At 43.1% G+C, this 24,774-nt stretch overlaps 1 protein-coding gene across 1 annotated transcript; it reads left to right on the plus strand.

Annotated features, from left to right (window-relative positions):
* Positions 1-6,723: 6,723 nt before the first annotated feature.
* LOC103701586 (uncharacterized) lies at positions 6,724-9,811 on the plus strand. Its single transcript, XM_008783707.4, has 3 exons — positions 6,724-7,798; positions 8,857-9,041; positions 9,135-9,811. The coding sequence occupies exons 1-3, from the start codon at positions 7,191-7,193 to the stop codon at positions 9,554-9,556; spliced, it is 1,215 nt and encodes a 404-aa protein (XP_008781929.1). The 5' UTR covers positions 6,724-7,190; the 3' UTR covers positions 9,557-9,811.
* Positions 9,812-24,774: the final 14,963 nt, after the last annotated feature.

Below are 24,774 nucleotides of genomic sequence, written 5' to 3' on the forward strand. Positions count from 1 at the left end.
TTATCCGTATGGAACCGTTGAGATAGAGAATCCAAACACCGGTAATATTTTTAAAGTAAATGGCCAACGTTTGAAGTTATTTTTGGACAACTTTACCCCAGAAGTTGAATCGACCAATCTGGGAGATCCTGTTTATCAGGATTGATCTCTATATCTGCTAGAGATCCTCTGTTTGTACATAATTTTTCTTTCTTTCATATGACAATTGGTGAGCAACAACAATGTGCAGTCATTCTATCAGGTAAATTCTAACCTTCAGCCTTATTATCCTTCATACAATCATATTTAATGCATTCATGTTGAAACATTGGTGACAATGTTCAATTTAAGTTGGGGGGAGAGATTACTATATTTTTTTTATATATCATACCAATTGTCATATATTTCAAACAAAAAAAAAAATTCTCTATTTAAAAAATATATATATTTATAAATAAAAAAATAATACAAAAATAATAATAATAGTAATAATAATAACAAAAATATATTTTGTTGCATTTAATTACCACTTTAATTTTCTAAGCAAATAAACATGTGCAGCTATTAAGGCAAGGAGCGCATTATGATTTATCAGAGACCTATTACTAGATCCCCACACTGGTATTCAATGACAATAGGAAGGCTCAGGAGTTCACTTGTTTTACCTACTTGTTTGTTGATCTTATTCGCAAGAGAAGTACGAGTGTCCTTGTCTTAAAGTTCATGATTTGGTTTTCACATAAAGATAAAGTTTGAAATTCCCGGCTAGATCACCTGGGTGCCTTATGTTCTGACCTTGGTTGACCTATAGTCACAATACAGTCACGTTACATATGTATATATATAAAAAAAAAAGAGAGAGAGAAATAATACAGTTTGTCTTCACTGAGTAACCGGGCCTCTTGCCTACAAAGCAGCGAGTGTTCGCGTAAAAAGGTGAAAATGACTGAAATAAGTGACTAGTCTGGCCTCGTGGCGTAGTCTGGTTCGAGTAATTAAGTCCGAGGGGTGTTTCACCTAATGTCTTGAGCCAACTGGATCAAGAGTCATTGACCCAAAGCTCGTTACATGGACCTTACTAGAGCCTAATGGAGTTGGACTGTTGTAGTCACTATGTGAAAAAAAATATATATATATATAAAAATAAAAAAAATAAAAAATAAAAAATAAATTAAACATGAGTGAGTTAGTTAAACTTAAACCAAGTGACATGTGGATGACTGGTTTGACTCCATTGTTTTAGAACTCTGTGTACCTGGGATGTCTAGTTGGGATTGATAGCTTCATTTTTATATGCGAACCGTTCTGGATAAATAACATGTGGTATTCGGAAAATTTAGTGGATCGGGAGCTAACAAATGTAGTTAACACTTGTGAATTTGAGTAGTGCACCTAGAACTCAAAGGGTACCAAATTGTGGTGGAGGTATAGGTATTCTGAGACGTCACATTTACATTTGCCTTAAGGGTTGCTATGTTTTAAAGTATTTTCTAACTTAAAAATGATGTTTGTGGGTAACATCACTGCAAACCCTCACGAGACAACACTCGTCCACTAGGGTAACCTAGGGGTTTAACGGCTTGTTGCACATGCTAAGTGCAATCGTCATGCTCTACGAAAGTGAGTATTTATTTTAATTCATGCATATTAATAAACAATACTTTTGCACTCTCATTTTATCATTTTTACACTAAATTGCTAGAGACTAGCAATAAGCTAGTTGGGGGGTGTGATGAGAGTACAAAAGTGAAATTTTCATATTATCTTAATTAGTATTATAGCTAATCTTTATTAATAAAATTAATTAATTAATGTTTTATCTGTGTCTGAGTGCATGTAATTCAAAAGACCCAAAAATGCTGGATTTTAGCACAATGCCTGGTAGTTCAAGCTCAACGAATTCCCCAGTGACCGTGATGAGGCGACTCAACAGTTTCTAACATAAAATTTCCATGTATCCACATCAATGAGCTAAAGCAAGTGATTTCCCAACATTTTCAAGTGTCCCTGTGCCGTCTCGAAAGTCCCAAAGCAATCCAATTGCTTCTCAAACCCAGCACTCAGCTCTTCAATTCAAGCCACATCGCATCCATGGCTTCCGTCTCCCCTGTTTCAAGAACAGTCAAGCCGTATTCAACATCCAATTCCAAACCTCCATGCGTTTCAGCCACATTCCATTCTTTCCAACATCAATATCTTCCGAAGCTCCCTATTCCTTCTTCCCCAACGGTTTTGACTGTGTTTCAAAATTCCCAACGGCAGCGAGGGAAATCCAAAAGCCAAACCGGCTCTTTCTTGCATCCGTGAAACAACTCCCCAAGTTCTTTTGGCTTCCAAGCAACAGAGAACCGTCCCAGCCATGAAGAAGAGCATCCCAAGCGATTCGACTTCATCTAATCCGAGTCTCATCCACTCCCAGCAGCGTTTCAGCCCATCCGTTCGCATCCCTGCAGCCAAAGAGTTTCAAGCAATTCATGACATCCAGATTTCATTCATCCCACATCTCAAGCAATTGAAGCCATCCGCAATCCTCCAGCGTCCTTCTGTCTTCTCTTCAACATGCTGAAGGTGTCTATAAAAGAAGGGGAAGCAGCCAACGAGAGAGGGGTCGGAGAGAAGGCAGCCGTACGGGTTCATTCCTACACAGCCGACGGGAGAGGAGAAATCAGCCGGCGAGGAAGGAGAGAACCATCCGGAGGAGGAAGAGGAGGAAGCGAGGGGAGGTCACGGAACCAAGGAAGCCAACTTCTTTCCCAGCCGAGCGAGAGAGGAGAAGAGGCCACGGACGGGAGAAGAAGAAGAGAAGATTCAAGGAAAACAGAGTGCTCTGTTTCCTTGAGAGAAGAAAGATAAAAAAAAAGGGTTTATGTTTATTTTATTTATTTTATGCTAATCCCTTTTATAAAATGTTTCCATTTCATATGAGTAGCTAAATCTTCTCTAGCTAAGGCTAGGGAAAAGCCTAGTATTTTCTTCATGTATTTCATTTAATCATCAATGGGATTTTAATGTTTTTGATTTAATTTATGGTGCAGGAAATTTATAAAAATTATTTCAAACTTATATATTTTCTTTGATTTGTTATTTCCCCCGGGTATAACAAATGCTTAGAAATCCCTGTAGTTTAAAATAGAATTACTGTAACGCTGCCCATAAAACTAAATCTATTTAACTGAGATAATTGATGATTTTAGGAAAAGCATGATGAAATGCTAGGCTGAATCCTGATGCCTTAGTTATATTTTGTCAATCCGAATATTATTTAGCCTTTAGTTTTTGTTCACTGTCAAATCCCTGTGGATTCGATCTCGGTCTCACCGAGAATATTACTTTGCTACACCCTATACTTGGGGTATCCTACGTTTAATTTCCCTTTTTAAAAGAGCAAGATTAAAAGCGTAGCAGCTCTGTGCTGCGAGGTGTTGGAAGCTCCACAACTCCTGTGTGACCTCGTGATGGTGATTTTTCCCTTCTATAGATGTTCGTGTGCATGACCTCGCGATGGTGGTTTCTCCCTTCTTCAAATGTTCGTGTGCATTGCTTTTCCGATAGCACCAATTTGTTGCTGTTAAATTCTGAACTGAGGTTAAGGTGCTCCTCGGCTTGCTCTAAGATCAGTGAGAACCGAAGAGAAGTCAAATCTGGTGATACTGAGGTAAGGAAAAGCTGATCGCCTCCAAGGCCAACCTGCAAAAAGTCTACTTTGATGAAAGATTTCCGGTGGAGGACCCTTCGATGCTTAAGTTAAAATAGTAGAGCAATATTGTAGATGAGAGAAAATTTATGGAATAGAATTTCCAAAAAATAAACTTACTCGAGGGTCTCTCGGATATCCCTTTATATATGGTAGAATAAAGATCTGTTACCTGATTTAGCGTGACGTGCCTTAACTGTATGGTAACGGTCAGCACCATATTTATAATATGGTAATCGTCGTGCGAGCAGAATACGACGGCAATTAATGACGCCGATCATACATTAACTGCGACATCGCCATAATTGTTGGTCTTATTAACACGAGCAGAATGACATACCAAGTTTTCACCGTAGTTGTTCACCTCGGTAATTAAGATTGGAATTACGGACGTTTGATTTAAGCTGAGGCCAAGATTTATGATACTTTTTCTATCAAATTTTATTAAAAAAATTTATAATTTTTTAGGAAAAGTCTCATGGGGTACCCGGCAATGGCCCTATCAATCCTATGCAAAACTATACTTCTCGTCCTGGAATTGGCCATTCTCATCCAGCGTGGTACTGAACCTAGTGATGAATTACGTGGTAGCGAGACTTTTAAAACCGATGCGAGTAGTGGTTGTATGTGTACTATCGATGAGTTGGACAAAGTAGGATATTTATGGTTTTTGGAAGGATGCGGAAACGTGATCTTTAGAAGAAGCAGGACTTGCCGATGGTCATGTTGTAACAACAATGGCTAATATTGAAGTCGGGTTTAGGGTTTAATATCAAGATTTTTTTGGATATGTATTCCAAAGTGTGGTTCGATCACTGATGCAAACTAGTTGTTCGAGAAGATGCCTCAACAGAACCTGACATCTTAGGATGATATGACTATAGGTCTTGTGGGTGGCTATTGCTTATGACCTTTTCTAAACCGTGGGTAGCATCGCTGACAATATTATCTCTTCGGACTAAATACACGTCTGCACATTTTTAAGTGTCCAAAATTATTTTAGTGGATAACTGAAGTAGGACTAAACACACACCTCTATGGATTCTGATATATTTTTCCTATTTAAGCCCTAACATCTTCGTAAGAGTCCAAATCTCATCATCATCACAAGCACCATGATCGATCTATTGTCAGCCTCAATAAGCCTGTGTTGTAGTATTTTCTAGATCATATAGGCTAGAGACTGGATCTGCTCTGATACTATTTATCACAATTCAAAATTTTATTCAAAAAAGACTAGCTGAAAGATATTATTTATCTAATATTTTTCGATGAATAATCGATATGGGACTAAGCATACATCTGCACGGAGAGATAAGTTGAAGAATCATTTTGTATTTTGAGTGTAACTCTAGGGACTCAATTAAAATTTTTAAAATCAAGAGAGGTATCCTATAGTTCGGGCAAAGTCAAGGGAGTTACAATTATAATTTTCCAAACGATAGTCTTGCACGAGCCATGTTTTGACCGCGAATCAATTTGCAGTGATCCGTCGCTGCTTTTCGGCTCAAAAACCCCACTGGCAACTTGGGCCGGACATCGTATCCATCGAAGACCACTACGGACATATGTCCGATGGAATTTAGGATCATTGGTTAGGCGGTCGAGAACACCATTAAAATGGAAGAAACAGTGTCATGGCTTGGGCCGCTGGAAGACTCCCATCGAGGCCTCACATTTTTCACCCAAATCCAAACAAAAGTCTTGGTAAGTGCTATTTCTACGTAGAGAGAGGGCTTCCCATGTACCACATTTTTACTAGCCCTCATGATATGGTAAAAAGATGGAAAATATCCACTCCCTATTGTCAGAGAGAGCTTTGAAAAGAAAAGGTATAGCATTGGCTTTCCAAACACGCATGAAAGGAGCGTGGTTGTGGTCACCGTCACGAAAAGAGTTTTAAGAGCAGATACGAGGGAGGTTTTGGGCCCGCTTGGCTCCCACCTAATACGGTAATACCTAGCCGGTCAATTGAACTCTGCGAGGGCACCTCTCGAGTCTTTCCAATATCCCCTACGGTTTATGACGGTTCCAAAGACCCTTTGGATCATTTCTGTGAATTTAGAAGTTGGGGAACATCAAAGGATTGTGTTCTCATTCATATGACCATGTGAAATCATAGTCATGTATTAATTAAAGGCCATTCTAGTACTATTGAAATGCAGTTGGTTGATGACGATGGCAATGTATCACAAGCCACCGGAGCATCTGCAGCAATTTTTCAGAACCTAGTGAAATGACAGAATTCAAATACTTACGCACCCTTTTGTGTTGTCAACTTGGGACATGAAGGATGAACTAGAAAAAACAACTTACATCAATCTGATGATATAGGATCTTATTCAAAATGACTAATTGAAAGGTCTTGTTTGAGTTCCTTGGTGATCGGTCCGTAGTTAATCCCAATGAATCTATGCTTTAGTATTTTCTAGTCCACATAGATTATATACTGGGCCTACTCTAATAGGCATATCTTCAAAGCCATCTTATTAGCTAATTGGCTGGGCAACACTTACTTTTCTAGCCTGTTTTTTTTGGGGGGTACAATATTGAATCTTTATAACTCAAGAAGGTGGTATGCATGGATGTTGTAAACATATTTTCTGATTTTTGAATGTCAAAGATGGAATAAACGTTGTTTCCTCAATGTTTAATCTCTAACTCTGAATAATTATAAAGATAATATCGGTAGCTTTTGTATTATTAGCGTCACTGTGCAGTCCGAGGTATTCCATTCATTACTTTGGAGGAAATCATACAAAAAGAGGTAACGTTACCCGACGGTGACAATATTCGCAAGTAGTAAATAACATGGGAAGGAAGCCACCTCTTTCTCTCTCCCTCTCTCTACGTCGTACACCCATCGCATCAAACTTCTGACAAGGATTACACGCAAGAAGCCAAAAAGATTGAACTATGCGATTAACCACCAAAACCAAGACTCCAACCATTAAACACTGCATTCAAACCCCTCATTATAATCTCAAAAGTCCTCATAATAGCCTCTTCAAAGCCTCTATATCTCTCTCTCGATGGTGCAACCAGAAACTGAGATACTTCACTGCTGCTTCCTCCTCATAGGGAGAGTTTGCTTCCCCTGCATTGCTTTCACGCTCCCGCCACCGAGTGAGAAGCCTTGTTTGGAGTTTGGCAAGCGACATTGGCTTCCTTCCAACAGACAGCAGCACTAATAATAACCCAAAAAGAGAGGCAGCTCCTCTCTCTCTCTCTCTCTCTCTCTCTCTCTCCACACCCCGTTGCCTTTTTAATCCCCCCCCCAACCCTCCCAAAGCCCAATGCAAACCCACCCCACCGAAATCCCATAGCCAAAAAGAAGAAAAGGAAGGGGAAGCAGCAACGGGAGGCCAACTTCTACTTCTGGGTAATCTCCTCTCCCTCTTTCTTGTACCTCTTCTCGTTGGGTCCTCTCTTTCCTCCACCCACCCTCTTTCTCTCTTTTTTAAGAGCCCTTTTTATTCTTTCTTTCTTTCCTTGTATTGTTTTCTTTGATGGGAAGATGATGAACCGAGCCAACTCTGCTGAGGCCTATATCCCTTCCATGATGTCCGTTGTTGGCCTCGAAGGCAGCAGCCAAAAGCTGCACCTTTGGGAGTGCGACACCACCACCCCCCTCCAAAACCACCCGGCCGCCACCGCCATCCCCCCCGCCGCCACCGCCGGCCTTGCCCTCGAGTACCACCAACCCTTCTTCCCCTCCTCCTCCTTCATCGACTGCCCGCCCCCCCTCCTCTCCGTCACCAGTTTCCCCTTCTACTCCCCGCCCGTCCCCGACTACCCCGCAGCGGCCCTCGTCAAGAGGGAGGACTGCGACAGCGCCGCCGCAGCTGCCGCCGGCGGCGGCGCGGGTACAATTGGGCTGAACTTGGGCCACCGGACCTACTTCTCTTCGGGGGACGCGCTCGCCATCGACCGGCTCTTCGCCCGGTCCCGGGGGATGTACTCTCTTAACCACCAGCCGCCGCGGTGCCAGGCCGAAGGCTGCAAGGCCGACCTCTCCGGCGCCAAGCATTACCACCGCCGCCATAAGGTCTGCGAGTTCCATTCCAAGGCCACCGTCGTTATCGCCGGCGGCCTCCAGCAGCGCTTCTGCCAGCAATGCAGCAGGTGCGATCCTGTTTCTTATCATATTATATTCTAATCTGGAAGTACAAAACCTTCTAAATTACAACATTTATTAACTTTTAACAACTTTTCTGCTATCCATCCTTCAGAAAAGGAAAAAAAAAAGAAGGAAAACTTTTTGGTGTTTATTTTTATATTGAAATTTGAGTTCACTCACCCTATATATCTTATATCTTGGCTTCTCCTCTTTTTCCTTTGGTCTGCTGATCTGAAAAAGTTGTTGATGTGTTGCTGAGTGCTAGTTTCTTAAAAATGGATCAAAACACAGAAATATATATATCTGTCTTAATTATTTTGTGGTTATGGTATTGGAACTATATCCGGTTTGGGAGCGATGTAGCATGAGAGATCGGGGTGTGGGAGTTAAGTCATTGCTATCTTACTTTACCTGATCTCTTCATCAGTTGATATTTTATGTTGGTAAACAGGATTTGTGTCCGGGTTTGATCTCAAATAAGGTCTGTCTGCTTTAGTTTGGTTTGGTCCGTGCTGTTCTTACATTCTATTATGTGAGAATGCACTCCATAGCTTTCACATCTTTGCACTGTTTTGTTCCTTTATACTTTGGGGTGTGGAGATCAGCCTGCAGCTTGTTTCTGACACTGGCCGCAAAACCCAAGGCTCCTCGTTTCCTTTGTCTTTGCGAGCCATAGGAATATAAGCAACAGTTGTGTGAGAGACGACAGCCTTTCTATGTTCTCTATGTTTTCCAGCGAATTGGTACATATTCCTTGTTCCTTCCACCCTTCCTTTCTTGTTTCCCATTGGGCCTTTATGACTGCACTCGCCCCATTCTCTCCACTGCTTAACATTAAAGAAATCAGGTCCTCCATGTCTAGAACTGGGTGTCTCCCTCCCTCTCTAGCTTCAACTTCTCTTTTTCACATTGGGGTCATCTAAAAGTCTCTATGTTCCTTTTCCTCGTGTTGGAAAAAGGGAGATAGGTTCTTATACTTCTCAAAATGGTGCGCCCTTCCTATTTTCTCCCATGATGACAGGCACCTCACCTTTTTCCTCATTTTTCTCCAAATGGCGGCCAGGTTTCATGTGCTGACCGAGTTTGACGAGGCCAAGAGGAGCTGCAGGAAGCGCCTGGCTGACCACAACCGCAGGAGGAGGAAGCCTCAGCTCCCAGCAGCCAACGCGGACTCCCCAGCACCTGAGAATCCACCGACCAACTCCATGGAGAAGAGCAAACAGACAGCGAAGGCCCCCAGAGACGACTGTAACGAGCCATAGCCTCAGCCTTCTCCCTTTTTCCCATTTATTTCCCTCGAAATATTTCATTTTTGATGGTTTTAATTCCCATTTTGAGCAGCAACTGTCAAGTCCGCAGCTACCATATCTAATGCCAGTACAAGCTTGGAGGGGCAGCAGGGGTACTCGAACAAGGCAACCCGGTTGAGGAACGGGCCAGCTTTATCTCTGGGGGGGGTTGGAGCAGTGGAGAAAAGAGGCATGGGTTCTTCCAGTGCTATGTGCCAAAGCCAAGGACACTTTGTGGCCATGACAGAGGACAAGGTTTCCCAGCAACAGCACCAGCAGCAGCAGCGCTTCTTCTCCTCTCCTTCGGCAACCGGTGGGACCTTCTTCCACCACCATAACCTCTTCTGCTCGAGCTCCAATGAGGCCTCCCAGTCTACAGGAGGCGGCTCCGGCGACGCCTCAAGCCACCACCACCACCACCAGAGCAACCTCCTCCACCTGGGGCAGGCCATGTTTGAAGTGGACTTCATGTGAGGGTGGATGAGAGCCACGACAGGTCCTCAGGAGGGACTGTATCAGTCGTTCTTTCTCTGCTTCTCTTTCCTTCTTGCCCTTTCGGTGGGAATAATGTCTTTCTTTGCAGAACCAGCAGTGCCGCAGGAGGGTATTCAGGATTTTTTGTGCCTTTCTAAGGCTTTATTTTCAAAAATGTCTTCTTTTTCGAATTCTTGTATCCAGTAGGGTCTTCCCTTCCCTTTTTTTTTTATGTTCAAGAGAAATTTCGTCTTCCATGCTAAATCTATAACCATACTACTTTTGAAAAATTTTCATAATAAAATAAGAACAAACATACTTAGTGAAGGGAGCTGCCGAAGGAAAAAATTCAACTGGAGGGTGGTGTAACATAATAAAATTAGAAAGATGCTATAGCATATTTTTTTTTGAAGGCCTCTAAATCTCTACCTATTTTATCAAAACAAAATGATCTGCCAATATTCTTATACGATAATCCTGGTCTTAAAAAAAAAAAAAAAACATGTTTGCCAACTCTCTTCTATTAATATATTTTAAAGCTTGGTAGCGAACTGTAGATTTTAATAAAAAAACACTTTAAGCACTTTATATCTTTATGATATCATTTTTTTTCAATAAGTGAAAGTTGCCTCCTTGAGGAGGGATCAGGTTGGGCTTGCATGTCCTTTATGAACTCGGAACACCCATGAACAGGATGATAATTGATAACAACCACTAAAATAACCTGTCTCGATCCTTAAGTGGATGCGAACCATGAAAAGGAGGTGCGGTTCTTGGCTCGGATCCGCAATACCGTCGAGCAGGATTTTTTTAAGAAAAAAATTTCGAGAAGATAGATTTATGTAACTTGCCCGGTAAACCGTACATGATGGTCCGTCGATTTGATATTACTAGTGATTGTTAGGCTACTTTTGACTTTTTAGCCAAGCCCGAATCGGACAAAAGGCCCAAAAGCTAGTGGGCCCCACTGAAGCCGCGTTGAGTAGAAACCACATGTTGGATCATGTGTGTCGCTAATTAATGAGATTATAGCAAGTTACTAAAGAAAAAAAAAGGCCTGCCTTCTTCCCAAAGGAAAATTATTGCTATCAGATGAACAGTAGTAGTTGTCCTACATTCCTAGAATATAATACTTTCTCTTGTACTTAATCTAATCGACATTATTATCCGTATACAAGAAGATTGTGTTTCATATTGATTTGTATAAAAAATGGAAGATCTTGTGCTTCATGGAGTCGTATATATGTACGGTCCCATAATCATGTGGGAAGAGGGGTCCAACGCTACTGACAGGTAGGTATCGGTGTTGTAGCTTTTGAGGTCCTTTTTAGATACTAGAGAGGAATAGGTTGCAAAGCCTTTGCTGCTTCTTGTGCGCTAGAAACGGGTAATCTCAAACAATGCGAGCATGGATACACTTAGTAGAGCCATCAAACAGCAAATCACATGATATTTTAGACAAATTTCTTTCCCTAACTTATAGATGTCTTCCGAGTGGTTTACCACATACGCTGCCATCCAATTTGCTGTTCTATTGATCTTTTGATATATATGCTTGGTCTGAAAGATCGCTCCACCACTCATCATCGTCCAGATATCTCGAAGTAAGAATTGTACCCGTCCACCTCCGCCCGAGCTCTGTTAGACCCAACTGATAACGGTGGATGAATCACCCTCCAGTATGATCGAAGTAGCTCAGAGCGCTCGCCTAGCATGACATAATTCAGTTCAGACCATCCGCAACTTTACTCCTGGAACCGAGGTGTCAAAAATCTGGCAGCCACCATCCTGAAGCTCAGTCTCCTGATGACAAAACCAGCACCTCCCCTCTTGCTGCCCTCCAAAACGGAGCGGTAAAATTGACCTTAAGGAAACTCGGAAGTGCAGGCTCTTAGGGATCAAAATTTCAGGTTGATCGCTATAGAGGGCATCGAACTTTCGAGGCATCAATGTTTGAGACGGAGCTTAAGACAGCATGAAAAAAACTCTTCTACACGAGGCAAGTACTAGAGGCAGGGCATACCATCTTCGAGGAGAACTCATTCGAGGTGATTGAGTACATTCTGAATGTCAGGTGGAGGGCTGAGCATCCACTACTACAAAACATCCAACAGCCGTGAGGAGGGAATGTTGTTTCTTTCAAACTATGCAAGTATTTCGTGAGGCGAACAAAGCTACTGGATGGATCGTATGTTTTGCTGCCAACCATTCTGGAGAAATCGTTTTGATGGGGTATGCTTTTGTTTCTCCGTCATTGTATAGTTTTCTTTCTAGTAATTCAGCCAGCTGTGCTCAAACATGATTGGTTGGTGTGAGTAGCCGATGTAATAAAAATAAAATAAAATAAAATAATAAAAAAAAAAGGGTTGATCGGATGGGTTGAAAACAACAGGAAGAACTATTTGCCATTTGGCGGGAAATGGCCTGCAATAACGTGAATCTTGCCCGGGCCCCGCACCGGAGGGACGAGACGACCTGGTGAGGTGCGGCGGCCGCAATGGAAAATCCGATTCTAAGACTTATTTTAGAATGCCGTGCGCGACCTGACGGCTGTCTGCGGGCGACCGGCAGCCGGCCCACAGGCCGTTAGGATCACGATTCTTGTGCAGCTGTTGACCGGACAGCCAGGTTGCAGCTCCTGCTCTTCGACCGGTGCCACGATCTCCGATCTGGAAGGCCTGCTCGCTCGTTTGACGGAGGCTCGTGGAAGCGTGTTTGGTGCCATGCACGTGAAGAAGATGTGCTTGAAAAAAAAAAAAAGCACGGATTTTGATAGACTTATGCGCCAATTAGTGCATAAATATCTGCTGAGTTTGGAAATTTAGGTGTCTGCGAGAATAGCAATGCCGCAATTTGCTAGGTTGTTTGATCAAGACTAGGATCTATGGAGGAATGCTTATAATATTGAAAACGTTGGCATAGTTGTTAATTTCTGATAATTGGTGCACATATATTATCCCACGATGCACCTAATGGACAAATAACATAACTATAGTAGTCATGATTATGACCACTAATCAAAGAATCTTAATCTTAAGGTAAACATTTTATGCTGCCTATATTTACTTTAACTTCATTGCTGATCTAACTCGAGAAATTTTTGCCCCGTAATTTTGGTATGGAAGTAATGCATGAGTGTAATGCTCATTGCCATCGTCCATATTGGTATCTCTGTTGTATATGAAGGTGTTGATGCATGTCTAATCTTATAGTTCTTGGATATATATCTCTTTTAAACTGCAAGAATTCTTTCATGAGGTATGAAGTGTGTGGTTTAGAAACTTCTAAAATTTGTTAATTATGATATTAATGATGACTATGAATCTAAGCCAAGCAAAATAATGAAGCAGGAAACCGTACGTAAATATGCTCTCCAAACCTTTTGAATTATAATGGGGATACCACTCTTATGGTTCGAGTTCTAAACCTCCGATGGGTAAAGAGGGGTGCCAACCAGCTAAAATAAAGTTGCTTGGCTCATAGTATATTCTATTTAATAGGTTCTGAGGGTATCCATCTTTCATGGACCTCAGCCCTTGATTAGTATCAGTATTCTTTTTATTTTTTTATTTTCAGGAAACGGTATTGATCTTCTTAAACTTCAAAATATTATGATCAATATTTAATTCTATTTTCAACGTTGAAGCCAACATATTATTGCCTATTTGTTTCACACCGTCCTTTTCTTATGTGGACTCGTTCCTGTGAAATTTTCAAAACTTGAATGAAAACCAAAGAAATGTTACAAAACTTACTGTGCACTTAAATTTTGATTCATGGTTCACGTATCTCCTATTTCCTTAAAAATAGATGGTAAGCAAATAGAAACTTTGATCAATCTTTCTTCTTAAATGCCCACTGTTGCTGGAATTTGGACCCGGGGGCGGCCGCGAACCGAGGAGGAGGAGCTCCGGCGAACATTGGCGGGCGGCGATCCGTCGGCGAGCGGCGTCCTCCGTGGGGGGCCTGCAAAAAGCCGGTGGCCAGGGTTTCCGGAGGGTTTCCGGCGCCGGCCCTCCGATGCTTAAGTCAGAGGGGGGCTTAATTTTAGAGAAGGAGAGGGACTGTATTTCCAAGTCCGATGCCTCCCTTGGGAGGAAGAAGCCTCCTCCTTTTAGAGGGAGAAGCTCTCCTTTTATAGGGAGAGTGTTACCTGTGATGTGACTGGGCGAATTAATGGGTTACCGTCACGATTGGACGTGGGCGTGGAAGCAATGAGTTGCCGTGGATGGCCCGTTCCCATCATGGGAGGAGATGGCGTGCAGCCAGAGCTTGCTTGTGGCGCGCAGTGCAGTACATTCTTGGGAATGATGAGGCGTTGACAGTCGTAGCAGGGTATGGTTCCTGATTAATGTGTCGTGGCGTGGCCGGCAAGTAAAGCATGGTGCGGTAAGGCTGCTGCAGGGCATGGCTCGGCCTGCTGTGCTCGGCCTTTTGTGCTCGGCCTGCTGTGCTCGGCCTTCTGAGCTCGGCAGCCTTCTGTGCTCGGCCTGCTATGCTCAGCCTTCCGGTCTCGGCCTTCTGTGCTTGGCCTTCTGAGCTCGGCCTTCTGAGCTCGGCCTGCTGTGCTCGGCCTTCTACGCTCGGCCTTCCGGTCTCGGCCTTCTGTGCTTGCCCTTCTGAGCTCGGCCTTCTGTGCTCGGCCTGCTGTGCTCGGCCTTCTGTGCTTGGCAGCCTTCTGGTCTCGGCCTTCTGAGCTCGGCAGCCTTCTGTGCTCGGCAGCCTTCTGGTCTCGGCCTTCTGAGCTCGGCCTGCTGTGCTCGGCCTTCTGTGCTTGGCCTGCCGGTCTCGGCCTTCTGTGCTTGGCCTTCTGAGCTCGGCAGCCTTCTGTGCTCGGCCTTCTACGCTCGGCCTTCCGGTCTCGGCCTTCTGAGCTCGGCCTGCTGTGCTCGGCCTTCTGTGCTTGGCAACATGGATGAGCTCGGCAGCCTTCTGAGCTCGGCTTGCATGAGCTCGGCTCGGCCTTCTGAGCTTGGCTCGGCCTATGAGCTCGAGCACTTAGATGAGCTCGAGAGCGGAAGAGCCCGAGCACTTAGATGAGCTCGAGAGCGGAAGAGCCCGAGCACTTGGATGAGCTCGATCTTGCTGACGGATTTAGGTGCTATAATTGCATTTGTGGGGTGGTCCATTTTTCCACCAACACTACCCCCCGACTTCCGAGTTCGAGCTGCTTTTTGGCTCGGACGAAGGAAGTAGTCCAGTCGTCGATCATCCCGTAATATAGCCAAATATGTATAGAGATGTACGTGCCAAGTAGGGTGTACCTCTCATGCAGTTGGAGTTAAGTGCTCCAGGTTGACTCAGCGGCCTTCTTTGGCCTTGTCTGTTGGCGATCAAGCCGAAATCGAGCCGAGCTCGATTAGTCGATGGAGATCGAGCCGAGCTCGATTAGTCGATGGAGATCGAGCCGAGCTCGATTAGTCGATGGAGCATGACGTTAATCCTTTAACTGGGAGATCCGAGCTTGGTCGGGAATCCGATCTTGGAGACATACGGGAGATGGACTTCATTCGTTGGCGATCGTGCGCCCTTATTCGGAGCGGGGCGACGTTGGAGATAGAGATACCTGTGGGTCGTTTTTTGGATTCTCCGACCTGAAAATAGATAAAATATTGAAATTATTTGAAGCCAAAGTGGCATCCTGTACCTTCTGGAGATATTTTGATGGCTCTCGAGCTTTAAGTCCCTCAGGACTTGGCTCAGCACCGGCCTTCTTTGGCTTGATTTTCTGGGAGGGGTGTTCTGCGCTCGGGCTTCTGAGCTCGCGCTTATGAGCTCAGCAGCCTTCTGGTCTCGGCCTTCTGAGCTCGGCCTGCATGAGCTCGGCCTGGATGAGACTGCTGCAGGTCGTGGCTGCAGCATGTGGATGATGAGCTTGGCCTTCTGAGCTCGGCCTGGATGAGACTGCTGCAGGTTGTGGCTGCAACATGTGGATGACGAGCTCGGCCTTCTGAGCTCGGCTCGGCCTGCATGAGCTCGGCCTGGATGAGACTGCTGCAGGTCGTGGCTGCAGCATGTGGATGACGAGCTCGGCCTTCTGAGCTCGGCCTGGATGAGACTGCTGCAGGTTGTGGCAGCAGTATGTGGATGACGAGCTCGGCCTTCTGAGCTCGGCCTGGATGAGACTGCTGCAGGTTGTGGCTGCAACATGTGGATGACGAGCTCGGCCTTCTGAGCTCGGCTCGGCCTGCATGAGCTCGGCCTGGATGAGACTGCTGCAGGTCATGGCTGCAGCATGTGGATGACGAGCTCGGCCTTCTGAGCTCGGCTCGGCCTGCATGAGCTTGGCCTGGATGAGCTCGGCAGCCCCCTGTGCACGGCCGGGGCTTCGGTGATGGCGACGCTCTAAAGGAGAGCAACGTCACGAGCGCCGTCGTAAGGACTTACACCCATGAGGAGGGAGTACATAACTCTCCTTCTCCAGACCTCAGCTTTTATTTCTCTTTCCCTCCAACTCGTTGATGTGAGACTTGGGCTACTACTTCTCACTAGTTGCCCCCACGTACATTGTTGTAGCGGGAGCCATGCCTGATTCGAGATGGCTCGGGAGAAAGTTTCTTCCTCTGCTTAACATGAACCCGTGGAGGCGGCACAGGAGGAGTCTCCACTTGTTGCAGGCTTTGGGCTGCAATGGCTAGCGCTTGGACTTGCTGCACTAGCGTGTCGAAGTGCTCGGGTTGGACTTGTGGAGCTTGATCTGCCGGAGGTCTTGGTGGTGGATTCTGGACTGAGCGCCCGGGGCTTGGAGCATGATGCCGGGAGGTATCAGAGACTCCTCTGCTCCTTAGTTTCATGGCCACAACTCGGGCCCTTCCTCTAGCGCCAACTGTTGCTGGAATTTGGACCCGGGGGCGGCCGCGAACCGAGGAGGAGGAGCTCCGGCGAACATTAGCGGGCGGCGATCCGTCGGCGAGCGGCGTCCTCCGTGGGGGGCCTGCAAAAAGCCGGTGGCCGGGATTTCCGGCGCCGGCCCTCCGATGCTTAAGTCAGAGGGGGGCTTAATTTTGGAGAAGGAGAGGGACTGTATTTCCAAGTCCGATGCCTCCCTTGGGAGGAAGAAGCCTCCTCCTTTTAGAGGGAGAAGCTCCCCTTTTATAGGGAGAGTGTTACCTGTGATGTGACTGGGCGAATTAATGGGTTACCGTCACGATTGGACGTGGGCGTGGAAGTAATGAGTTGCCGTGGATGGCCCGTTCCCATCATGGGAGGAGATGGCGTGCAGCCAGAGCTTGCTTGTGGCGCGCAGTGCAGTACATTCTTGGGAATGATGAGGCGTTGACAGTCGTAGCAGGGTATGGTTCCTGATTAATGTGTCGTGGCGTGGCCGGCAAGTAAAGCATGGTGCGGTAAGGCTGCTGCAGGGCATGGCTCGGCCTGCTGTGCTCGGCCTTTTGTGCTCGGCCTGCTGTGCTCGGCCTTCTGAGCTCGGCAGCCTTCTGTGCTCGGCCTGCTACGCTCGGCCTTCCGGTCTCGGCCTTCTGTGCTTGGCCTTCTGAGCTCGGCCTGCTGTGCTCGGCCTTCTACGCTCGGCCTTCCGGTCTCGGGCTTCTGTGCTTGGCCTTCTGAGCTCGGCAGCCTTCTGTGCTCGGCCTTCTACGCTCGGCCTTCTGTGCTTGCCCTTCTGAGCTCGGCCTTCTGTGCTCGGCCTTCTGTGCTTGGCAGCCTTCTGGTCTCGGCCTTCTGAGCTCGGCAGCCTTCTGTGCTCGGCAGCCTTCTGGTCTCGGCCTTCTGAGCTCGGCCTGCTGTGCTCGGCCTTCTGTGCTTGGCCTGCCGGTCTCGGCCTTCTGTGCTCGGCCTTCTGAGCTCGGCAGCCTTCTGTGCTCGGCCTTCTACGCTCGGCCTTCCGGTCTCGGCCTTCTGTGCTCGGCCTTCTGAGCTCGGCCTTCTGTGCTCGGCCTTCTGTGCTTGGCAACATGGATGAGCTCGGCAGCCTTCTGAGCTCGGCTTGCATGAGCTCGGCTCGGCCTTCTGAGCTCGGCTCGGCCTATGAGCTCGAGCACTTAGATGAGCTCGAGAGCGGAAGAGCCCGATCACTTGGATGAGCTCGATCTTGCTGACGGATTTGGGTGCTATAATTGCATTTGTGGGGTGGTCCATTTTTCCACCAACACCCACCTAGTCTTTTGCCTCATATCTCCCTAGATCAACGACCTTCACAACCTTTTCATACCTTGGGCTTTATAAACATCCCTTAGGCTTAAGAATCATATCTTTTCGTATTGTCTAAGATAAATAAGAATGAGGTCGATGAAGCCAAAGCACTTGATTCATTTTTCAGGTAGCTAGCTGCTTGTCCTAATGTCAACCTTTCATAAATCGGTGATAAAGTTGTAATCAAGTTAACCTTCAATAATAGGGTTTTCGGTGTAACCACAAAGGTTATATAGCAAGCACAGATACTGTGTATTGATTATGCTAGCTAAGCTTATGTGACTTGAAAGCAATCCTTCGAGATTTCTCGAGATGTCGATATCTAAGCATAAATTATACAAATTAATGTTAGTGGATGCTTGTTTCTTGCACACAAGATGTTCCTTTCGCCACATGACACAAGAGAACTGATGTAACTAGCAGAAAATGATGCATAGGGTGGGATCCAAGCCACCAAAACAGCATCTTAAGGGTTCAAAGATTTTTTTTTTTTTTTTTTTTTTTTTTTTTGTTGCACTAACATGTGCTCTTCTGAAGTAATTTTCATATCACAATTCACAAATCCGAGCCAAATCCCATCCATAAAATGTATTCCATACCATATTTCCATCTGTCCTCAAGTCTAATCCTTACCTAATTCCACCATAATACTTGTGGACCTAAACTTAGGATTTGTTGGCATGTTGCAGAACATTTGTACCCAACCGTTCTTCTTTTTTGGCTAGAAACAAAGTTTTAAACCAGCTGGTATACCAACCAACAAAGACTTTAGCTGAAACTACTTCTACCATGCATTGGACCAATGAATTGTCCTATGCAGCCTCTAACACATCATGCTCTTGCAATGTGGCCATGTTTAGCGATATATGCGCCCGATGCGCATCGAGGTGAGATCTGCGGTTGAGATCGACTTGGACAATGATGAGGCTCTGTTCCTTTTTGGCTTGGTGATTGAAGATAGTGTTGAGTTCTTGAATGGACATGGACATGGACAGGGACATGTCCATGGAATAAATTCTTGAAGACTTTAAAAAGCCCTTCCAGTTCTTATGGCTAGGAGTCTCCCTCAGATGTTCCCCAACCACCCAAAAGGTGCTTGCGCTGATATGTGGCAGAGTCTACACAGAGTCCCCATCTGTGCGCGACTCACAGCCAACAGTTTTCACATGGCGGAGATCCTTAGGTTTTAGCTCTCGTACGCTTGTGAAACTACTCTGTGCGCCACAGGGCTTTGGATGCGGCCTGTCTCTTCCTTTAAGCCTGGGCTTTATGGTGTGAGGCCCACATCAACAGCTTTTTAAGCTATCTAATGAGGGGAACCCTTGCAGCCATGTCTCGGTCTTCTGATCACGGAGCCGTGCCCTGACAAATTAGTATTCGTTTCTTCCATGTCTTCAACCCAACCTTGTCGGAGGCACAAAACCCGATTCCGATCGTTTGGAGTTTGGACATGGCACAGTGGTGCCAACTTGCATCATCTTGGCTCGGGCCACGCCACATAAAGAAATTCAAGCGCCATTTGGTGGCCCAAATAGGATCACTAAAGATCTTACATCACTGGTGATCCTTATCCCAAGATAATCTAACCTCCGATGATCTAAGATTACCATGTTTGATATGCTATATTTCAGTCATTACAGATTTTCAGATATCCACGAATAACTTGTTTAGTATTCCGTAGAAATCCAAAATCACTGGCCATATAATAACAAAACTATCCTTGATATATTTTATAAAATATATTTATTAATCCTATATATATATATATATATTAATTGTTATTATATAATGGATATTTTTATCTATACTTATTATATATTATTATTTTAATATTAAAATTTATTTCATAATATGAATATAAAGCTTAATAATATATTTCTACTATAATTTAAAAATATAATTTAATAATAATATGACAATAATATGATTAGTAAGAAACTATAATGCAATATATTTTTATTATAATTTAAATTTAGTTGTATCACTGTGTTGGATAGTTATTTGAGAAATGAAGATGGTTTGGGTTCATTAATTGCTACGTAAGATCATCTTGATACAACTAAATACAATATTTTGCTTTATACATATCATCGAATGATTATTCTATAACAAATGCCCCTTCGAGGATCATTCGAACCAGGTTTGATTAAGTTATTTGTGCTTGACTTTGAGCTATCTTGGTGGATGCTGGATATTGGCGATTGAGGGCTACAAAGCCTTTAATTTTCAAATTCGGAGAAGCCAAGACATTGGCAAAATCACGTGGGCTCCATTAATGTACATTGGAGATGGTCTCGTCATGTTTATTTCTTTTGTCGGCACTCAATTAAGTGCTTGGGCCCATTTAGCATGACTCATTGCCTAGAAGATTTCCACTGTCATTTTTTATTTTCAAAATACAGCATAGATATATACATTGCAAATTTGTTTTTAAAAAATAAACAAATATTGTTCTGCATCGATTTAGATTAGTAATATTTGCTATAACATAGTATAATAATCAATTAAGTGATTTTTTAAGAGAAAGATTTGCTATTTAGATATTTTTATTCCTCTTAAAATCACATACTTTTTTTTTTGGCTTTGTTGGAAGAAAAAAACTCAATACCAAAGATTTGTTTGGGAAAATACTTGAAAAAATCTTGGAGGGTGCATTTTGTGTAATCAAGCACCGAAAATAGTGGATCATTTGTTCGCTTGATTTGGAAGGTTGTTTGCTCCAAGTTAGATGTGCTTCCCCCACCCCCCATACTTTCTCTAAGTTTCTTTGTCTCGGTCAGAGGAGATGGAGAATTTTTGAAGTCAGCTCAACTAATCGTATTCATGTTGATTGCGGCTTTAGCTTGGAAATGTTATAAGGAACAAAAATTAAGAATTTTTCTTAATAAGCAATCTTCTGTGATCTCTGTTACTTCGAAAGGTCTTCAATTATTTACTGACCGGTTGTAGCTCGGAAATGTTATAAGGAACAAAATTTAAGAATTTTTCTATCTGTGATAGCTGTTAGTTCAAAAGGTCTTCAATTATTTAGTGATCGGCCGTCCCTATGTGATTACAAAGCCTTGTAGATTTTTGGAGAATTATGGTTGAAAGTGAAAGACCTTCTTCCACTTGCTTTGGTAGAAGTTTAGAATTTCGACAATGGGAGGAGAACTTTTTCTACGCATATAAAAAAAAGACAAAGATCAACATTGCTTATTAGCGGATTTCACTATATTACTGAATATCTTTTTGTTATTCTATTCTTCTTATGGTTGATATGTAGAAACTGAATACTTCTCAGTTTTTCTTGTTTTCTACTCTCTCTTCAAATTTGACTCTATAATTTATTTCAACTGAAGAAATTTTGGGTGGCTAAGCCTCCCTTCATCTAAAAAAAAACAACAAAATTAAGAGATAAGAAAGAGTGCCGCTTGACCTACTTCATTCAAGAAATGAAGCAAGAAATAAGAGCAAGAAACTTAGGGGTGACAAAAAACAAGATATGTTAAATCAGATGGGTTAAAGAACCATGATAAGACATAAACAAAGTAGGGGCTGCTAAGATGCAAACAAGGAGACATTATTTCATAGGACATTTTGCCAGTTCGAAGCCTTGTCAAGGAAGACCCTCTTGTTCCATTTTCTCCAAATCAATAGACCAAAATACTGTGGTGACGGTAGCTCCAAGCTGTTCTGCAGTCTGAAATTTGAGTTTGACCCGCCGTCATATCCCATTCAATTGAAGTTATCTTAATACATACCATTACAAATTAACTTTGTTTTAGCTAGCTCATAATGTCATCTTAAGTGGAATGTGTCCTCCTTCATTTACATACCAATTCTCAGAACTTACCACTCTATCTGGATGTTCCTTGGCATGCTAATCTTTAACATTTTATCTTCGCTGGGCAAGCTACTCTCTAAATTGATCCAGTTAGTGAGCTATTATCTTGATGCATTTCCAATTTTTTTTCCTTTTCAGCACTTATAATTATAATAATTATTATCATAAATCATAATATCTCCACTTTCCTGATCCTTAATTTGCAAGCTAGCATGGCACTAATGAGTCTGGTTAGTGCTTTCTGCCTGGTTATGTTTTGTGTGCGTGTGATACTAATTCTGCATTGTACTAATGAGTCTTGACTGGCAGAAGAGAGCCATCCCAATTAAAATGGTGGCTAATTATTTTACTAATTAAAGGTTCATAACAAGAGAACGATTAGCATCTATATTATACTAAGAAAAAGGTTTGCTCTAATATGTTTGGGACCTTTCGATGATCCTGGCGCTTGGTTCCATGTTGAGATGCATATGAAAGAAGTTTCAAGCTTTTCTCGCATCTGTTCCTCATCTCTGTTATAAATACGATTAATCTTCAATAAAAGCTGGGTGGCTCCTAGCCTCCTTTTTACATCAAAAAAATAAAAACCTTGATCGATGAGATATCCTACTCATAAAAATTTTCCATTGCTCTTAGAGGGTTCCAAATTAAAAAAGAACGTTGCACGTTTTCCACTTACATCTGTCCCTGAAGCATCAACATGTTTTCTTTCCTTTGTGTTTGTTTCTTTGAACGACATGTTTTCTTTCCTTTTGTGTTTGTTTTTTTGATCAACATGTTTTCAATGCTGGTAGAATGGAAGCAAATACCGACCCAACTAATGTTATTGAATGGTCAAAAGATTCCTCTCTCGTTTTTTTCGATGCCAAAACTAATAATCTCATCTGAATCTCCAAGTTCTCTGCTTCCCATCTCCAGCACAATGAGTCAACTCACCAGGAGTCATAGTTCCAAGAACAGTGTTTTTAGACGGGAAAGAATAGGCGGCCATTCCTGAAAGGGATGGAAACCTAATTTTCTAGTCTTTTTCTTCCTATTTTTCACACGCATAGCAGTGAAAATATTAGTGGATTCCACTGTTTTGAACACGGAGTCTTTTCTGATGCCCGTCCCCCGTGTCGCCATTTCGGCCTGGTTCACCGTTTCGAAGTTGTCTGATGACGTCGAGAACCACACGAACCTCGAGAAACTTGCCTTGGGAGCAAATTGATGGCAGAAAGTTGGGTGCAGTGGGTGAGTTGCAGTCTGAACCGATCGAGGCAGTTTGAGATGCATCCACTCATCCGTGACAACCTCGCAACGTTCAATAATATTTAGTTCATGGCATCTCAAAAGAGTTGACGTTGCAGGTATTGGTCCACCTCCAGTCCGGTGCGGCCCAGCCACAGGCACGATCGATGAAGCAAACTGGTTTGTTTGGTGGTGCCTAAAACTTGGACTTTTCTGTGATGAGGTGAAGTGCTCGACCAAGGAACTGCATGCTTTGGTTTTCTTGTAAGAGTGAGGTACATGCAACTACTTGCTGCTAACCTTTCTTGAAAGACTTTTTGGTTTGTGTGGTAAATTTTTTCTCTCCAAAATAATTTTTCTGAAAAGCTGATGCCAAAAATATGATATCTGAAAAATAATTTTTACTTATTTAGTTTACCATAGAAAAGTGACATATTTACTTATGTTTAGTTGAGTATTTATTTTTCTAAAAAAATTGTGCAAAATCTCTATTATGCCCTCAATAAAAAAAATTTTACTAAGTTCCATCTAAAAGCTTAAGGATATTTGTAAAAAAAAATATTTTTTAATTCTCAGTTGAAAAACTATTTATCCATCTTTTTTTTAAAAAAAATTCAATCAAATATGTTGTATTTTTTTATTTTTCTAATGACCATACTTTTCTTCTTCTCTTCTCAGGCATCAAATAAATTTTATAATTCAAGCAACGTGAAGTGCACGAGGTGGATGTCGAATTTATAGTTCTTGTTTGAAAATTAGAGCTGAAATAAAGACGGATGGGTGCGACTGACAAGAGAGTAGCAGGATCATGCCACTACTGCCATGGCGGCTTGGCCACATTCAAACCTGAACTTTTCTGCGTTGGTCTAGACCAACAAACTGAAATCATGGAGCTGAGTTACTTGGGCAAATGGGATCACGTAGTTTCACATGTGATGTCAAAGACTTGATGACCTTAGACGAGCAGCTGGAACGAATTTGTAGAATAAGCCTAGGCAGATGTTTTCTGGTTCTTTAGATATTGTCAATGCTTAGTTATAGCCCACATCCGCATCAACGGGTCACAGGCTCTTTTCTTTCTTTTCTGTTTTTTTTTTAATTATTTTAAGGGGTAAGGGAGGCAAAAATTCCCCCAGAATTTTCATTTTTTATTAAAGAGTAGAAAGCTATTGACATAATTATAGAAAGAAGGAAGGATTTGTGAATGTGACAGTACAGTAGCTATATCTTCTTTAGAATAAAATTTTCATCCAACAGAAGAAAAAAAACTTTAGTGCTACCAAATAAAATATTATACTTGGCCCATAGAAAAAAAGGAAGCTGGAGGAGCCATCAGCTGACTTAGGTCAATAAAACTAAACATAAGTGGGCTGATGGCCTTTGAGTAGAGCATCCTCTCCTAGCAGGTTTCTAATATGAATATTGTTTGAAGCTTTCCAAGGAGAGTTTTGAGGGGTTGAAGCTGATAAAAGCTTTGGAAACTTCCGTGCCGGCTACGATCTGAAAGGAGGCCTGAGCAGAAGAAATTTTTTAACCTGATTAAGAGCACTTGTACTGCTCTCAAAGGAGGTCAGACTTGCTGACAAAAGTTGGTTCTGAAAGGAACAACAGTGTAAAGATGACTTCCGTGCTGTCTGCTATCTAAAACATGTAAAAAATAAGGCTGGTTTGTGGCTTCTAACGATTCTATCTCTGCAAGTAAGGATTGGTTTGATTTTTAGACCACACAAACATCATTCAAGATAACAACAAAATAGATTTTTGATAGGGAGTTTGCTTCTTAATCATCCTTCAACAATGATGGTATATTTTTTATCCTTATCTAGATTTTAGATAGTTGCTTCTGGTTACACATGGAGGACCTATCATTGAAGAAGCTAAGCCCCTTCAAAGCAATGACCGTGATTGAAGAGAGCTTAATGAGGAAGATTCTAGCATTCTGTTCCTTTCAGCAAAACCAAGTCATCACTGCAAAGAGCATAAGGATAATAGGTTGGGCCGATTTAGAAAG

This window comes from Phoenix dactylifera, chromosome 2 (assembly GCF_051530095.1).
Source record: "Phoenix dactylifera cultivar Ajwa chromosome 2, Ajwa_hap1_PhDact_Kaust_v1.1, whole genome shotgun sequence".
Taxonomy (NCBI): domain Eukaryota; kingdom Viridiplantae; phylum Streptophyta; class Magnoliopsida; order Arecales; family Arecaceae; genus Phoenix; species Phoenix dactylifera.

Coding starts and splice junctions, on each gene's coding strand:
- LOC103701586 (XM_008783707.4), top strand. CDS start 7,191: ATGATGAACCGAGCCAACTCTGCTGAGGCCTATATCCCTTCCATGATG. Junction 7,799..8,856: donor TTCTGCCAGCAATGCAGCAG/GTGCGATCCTGT, acceptor AATGGCGGCCAG/GTTTCATGTGCTGACCGAGT. Junction 9,042..9,134: donor GAAGGCCCCCAGAGACGACT/GTAACGAGCCAT, acceptor CATTTTGAGCAG/CAACTGTCAAGTCCGCAGCT.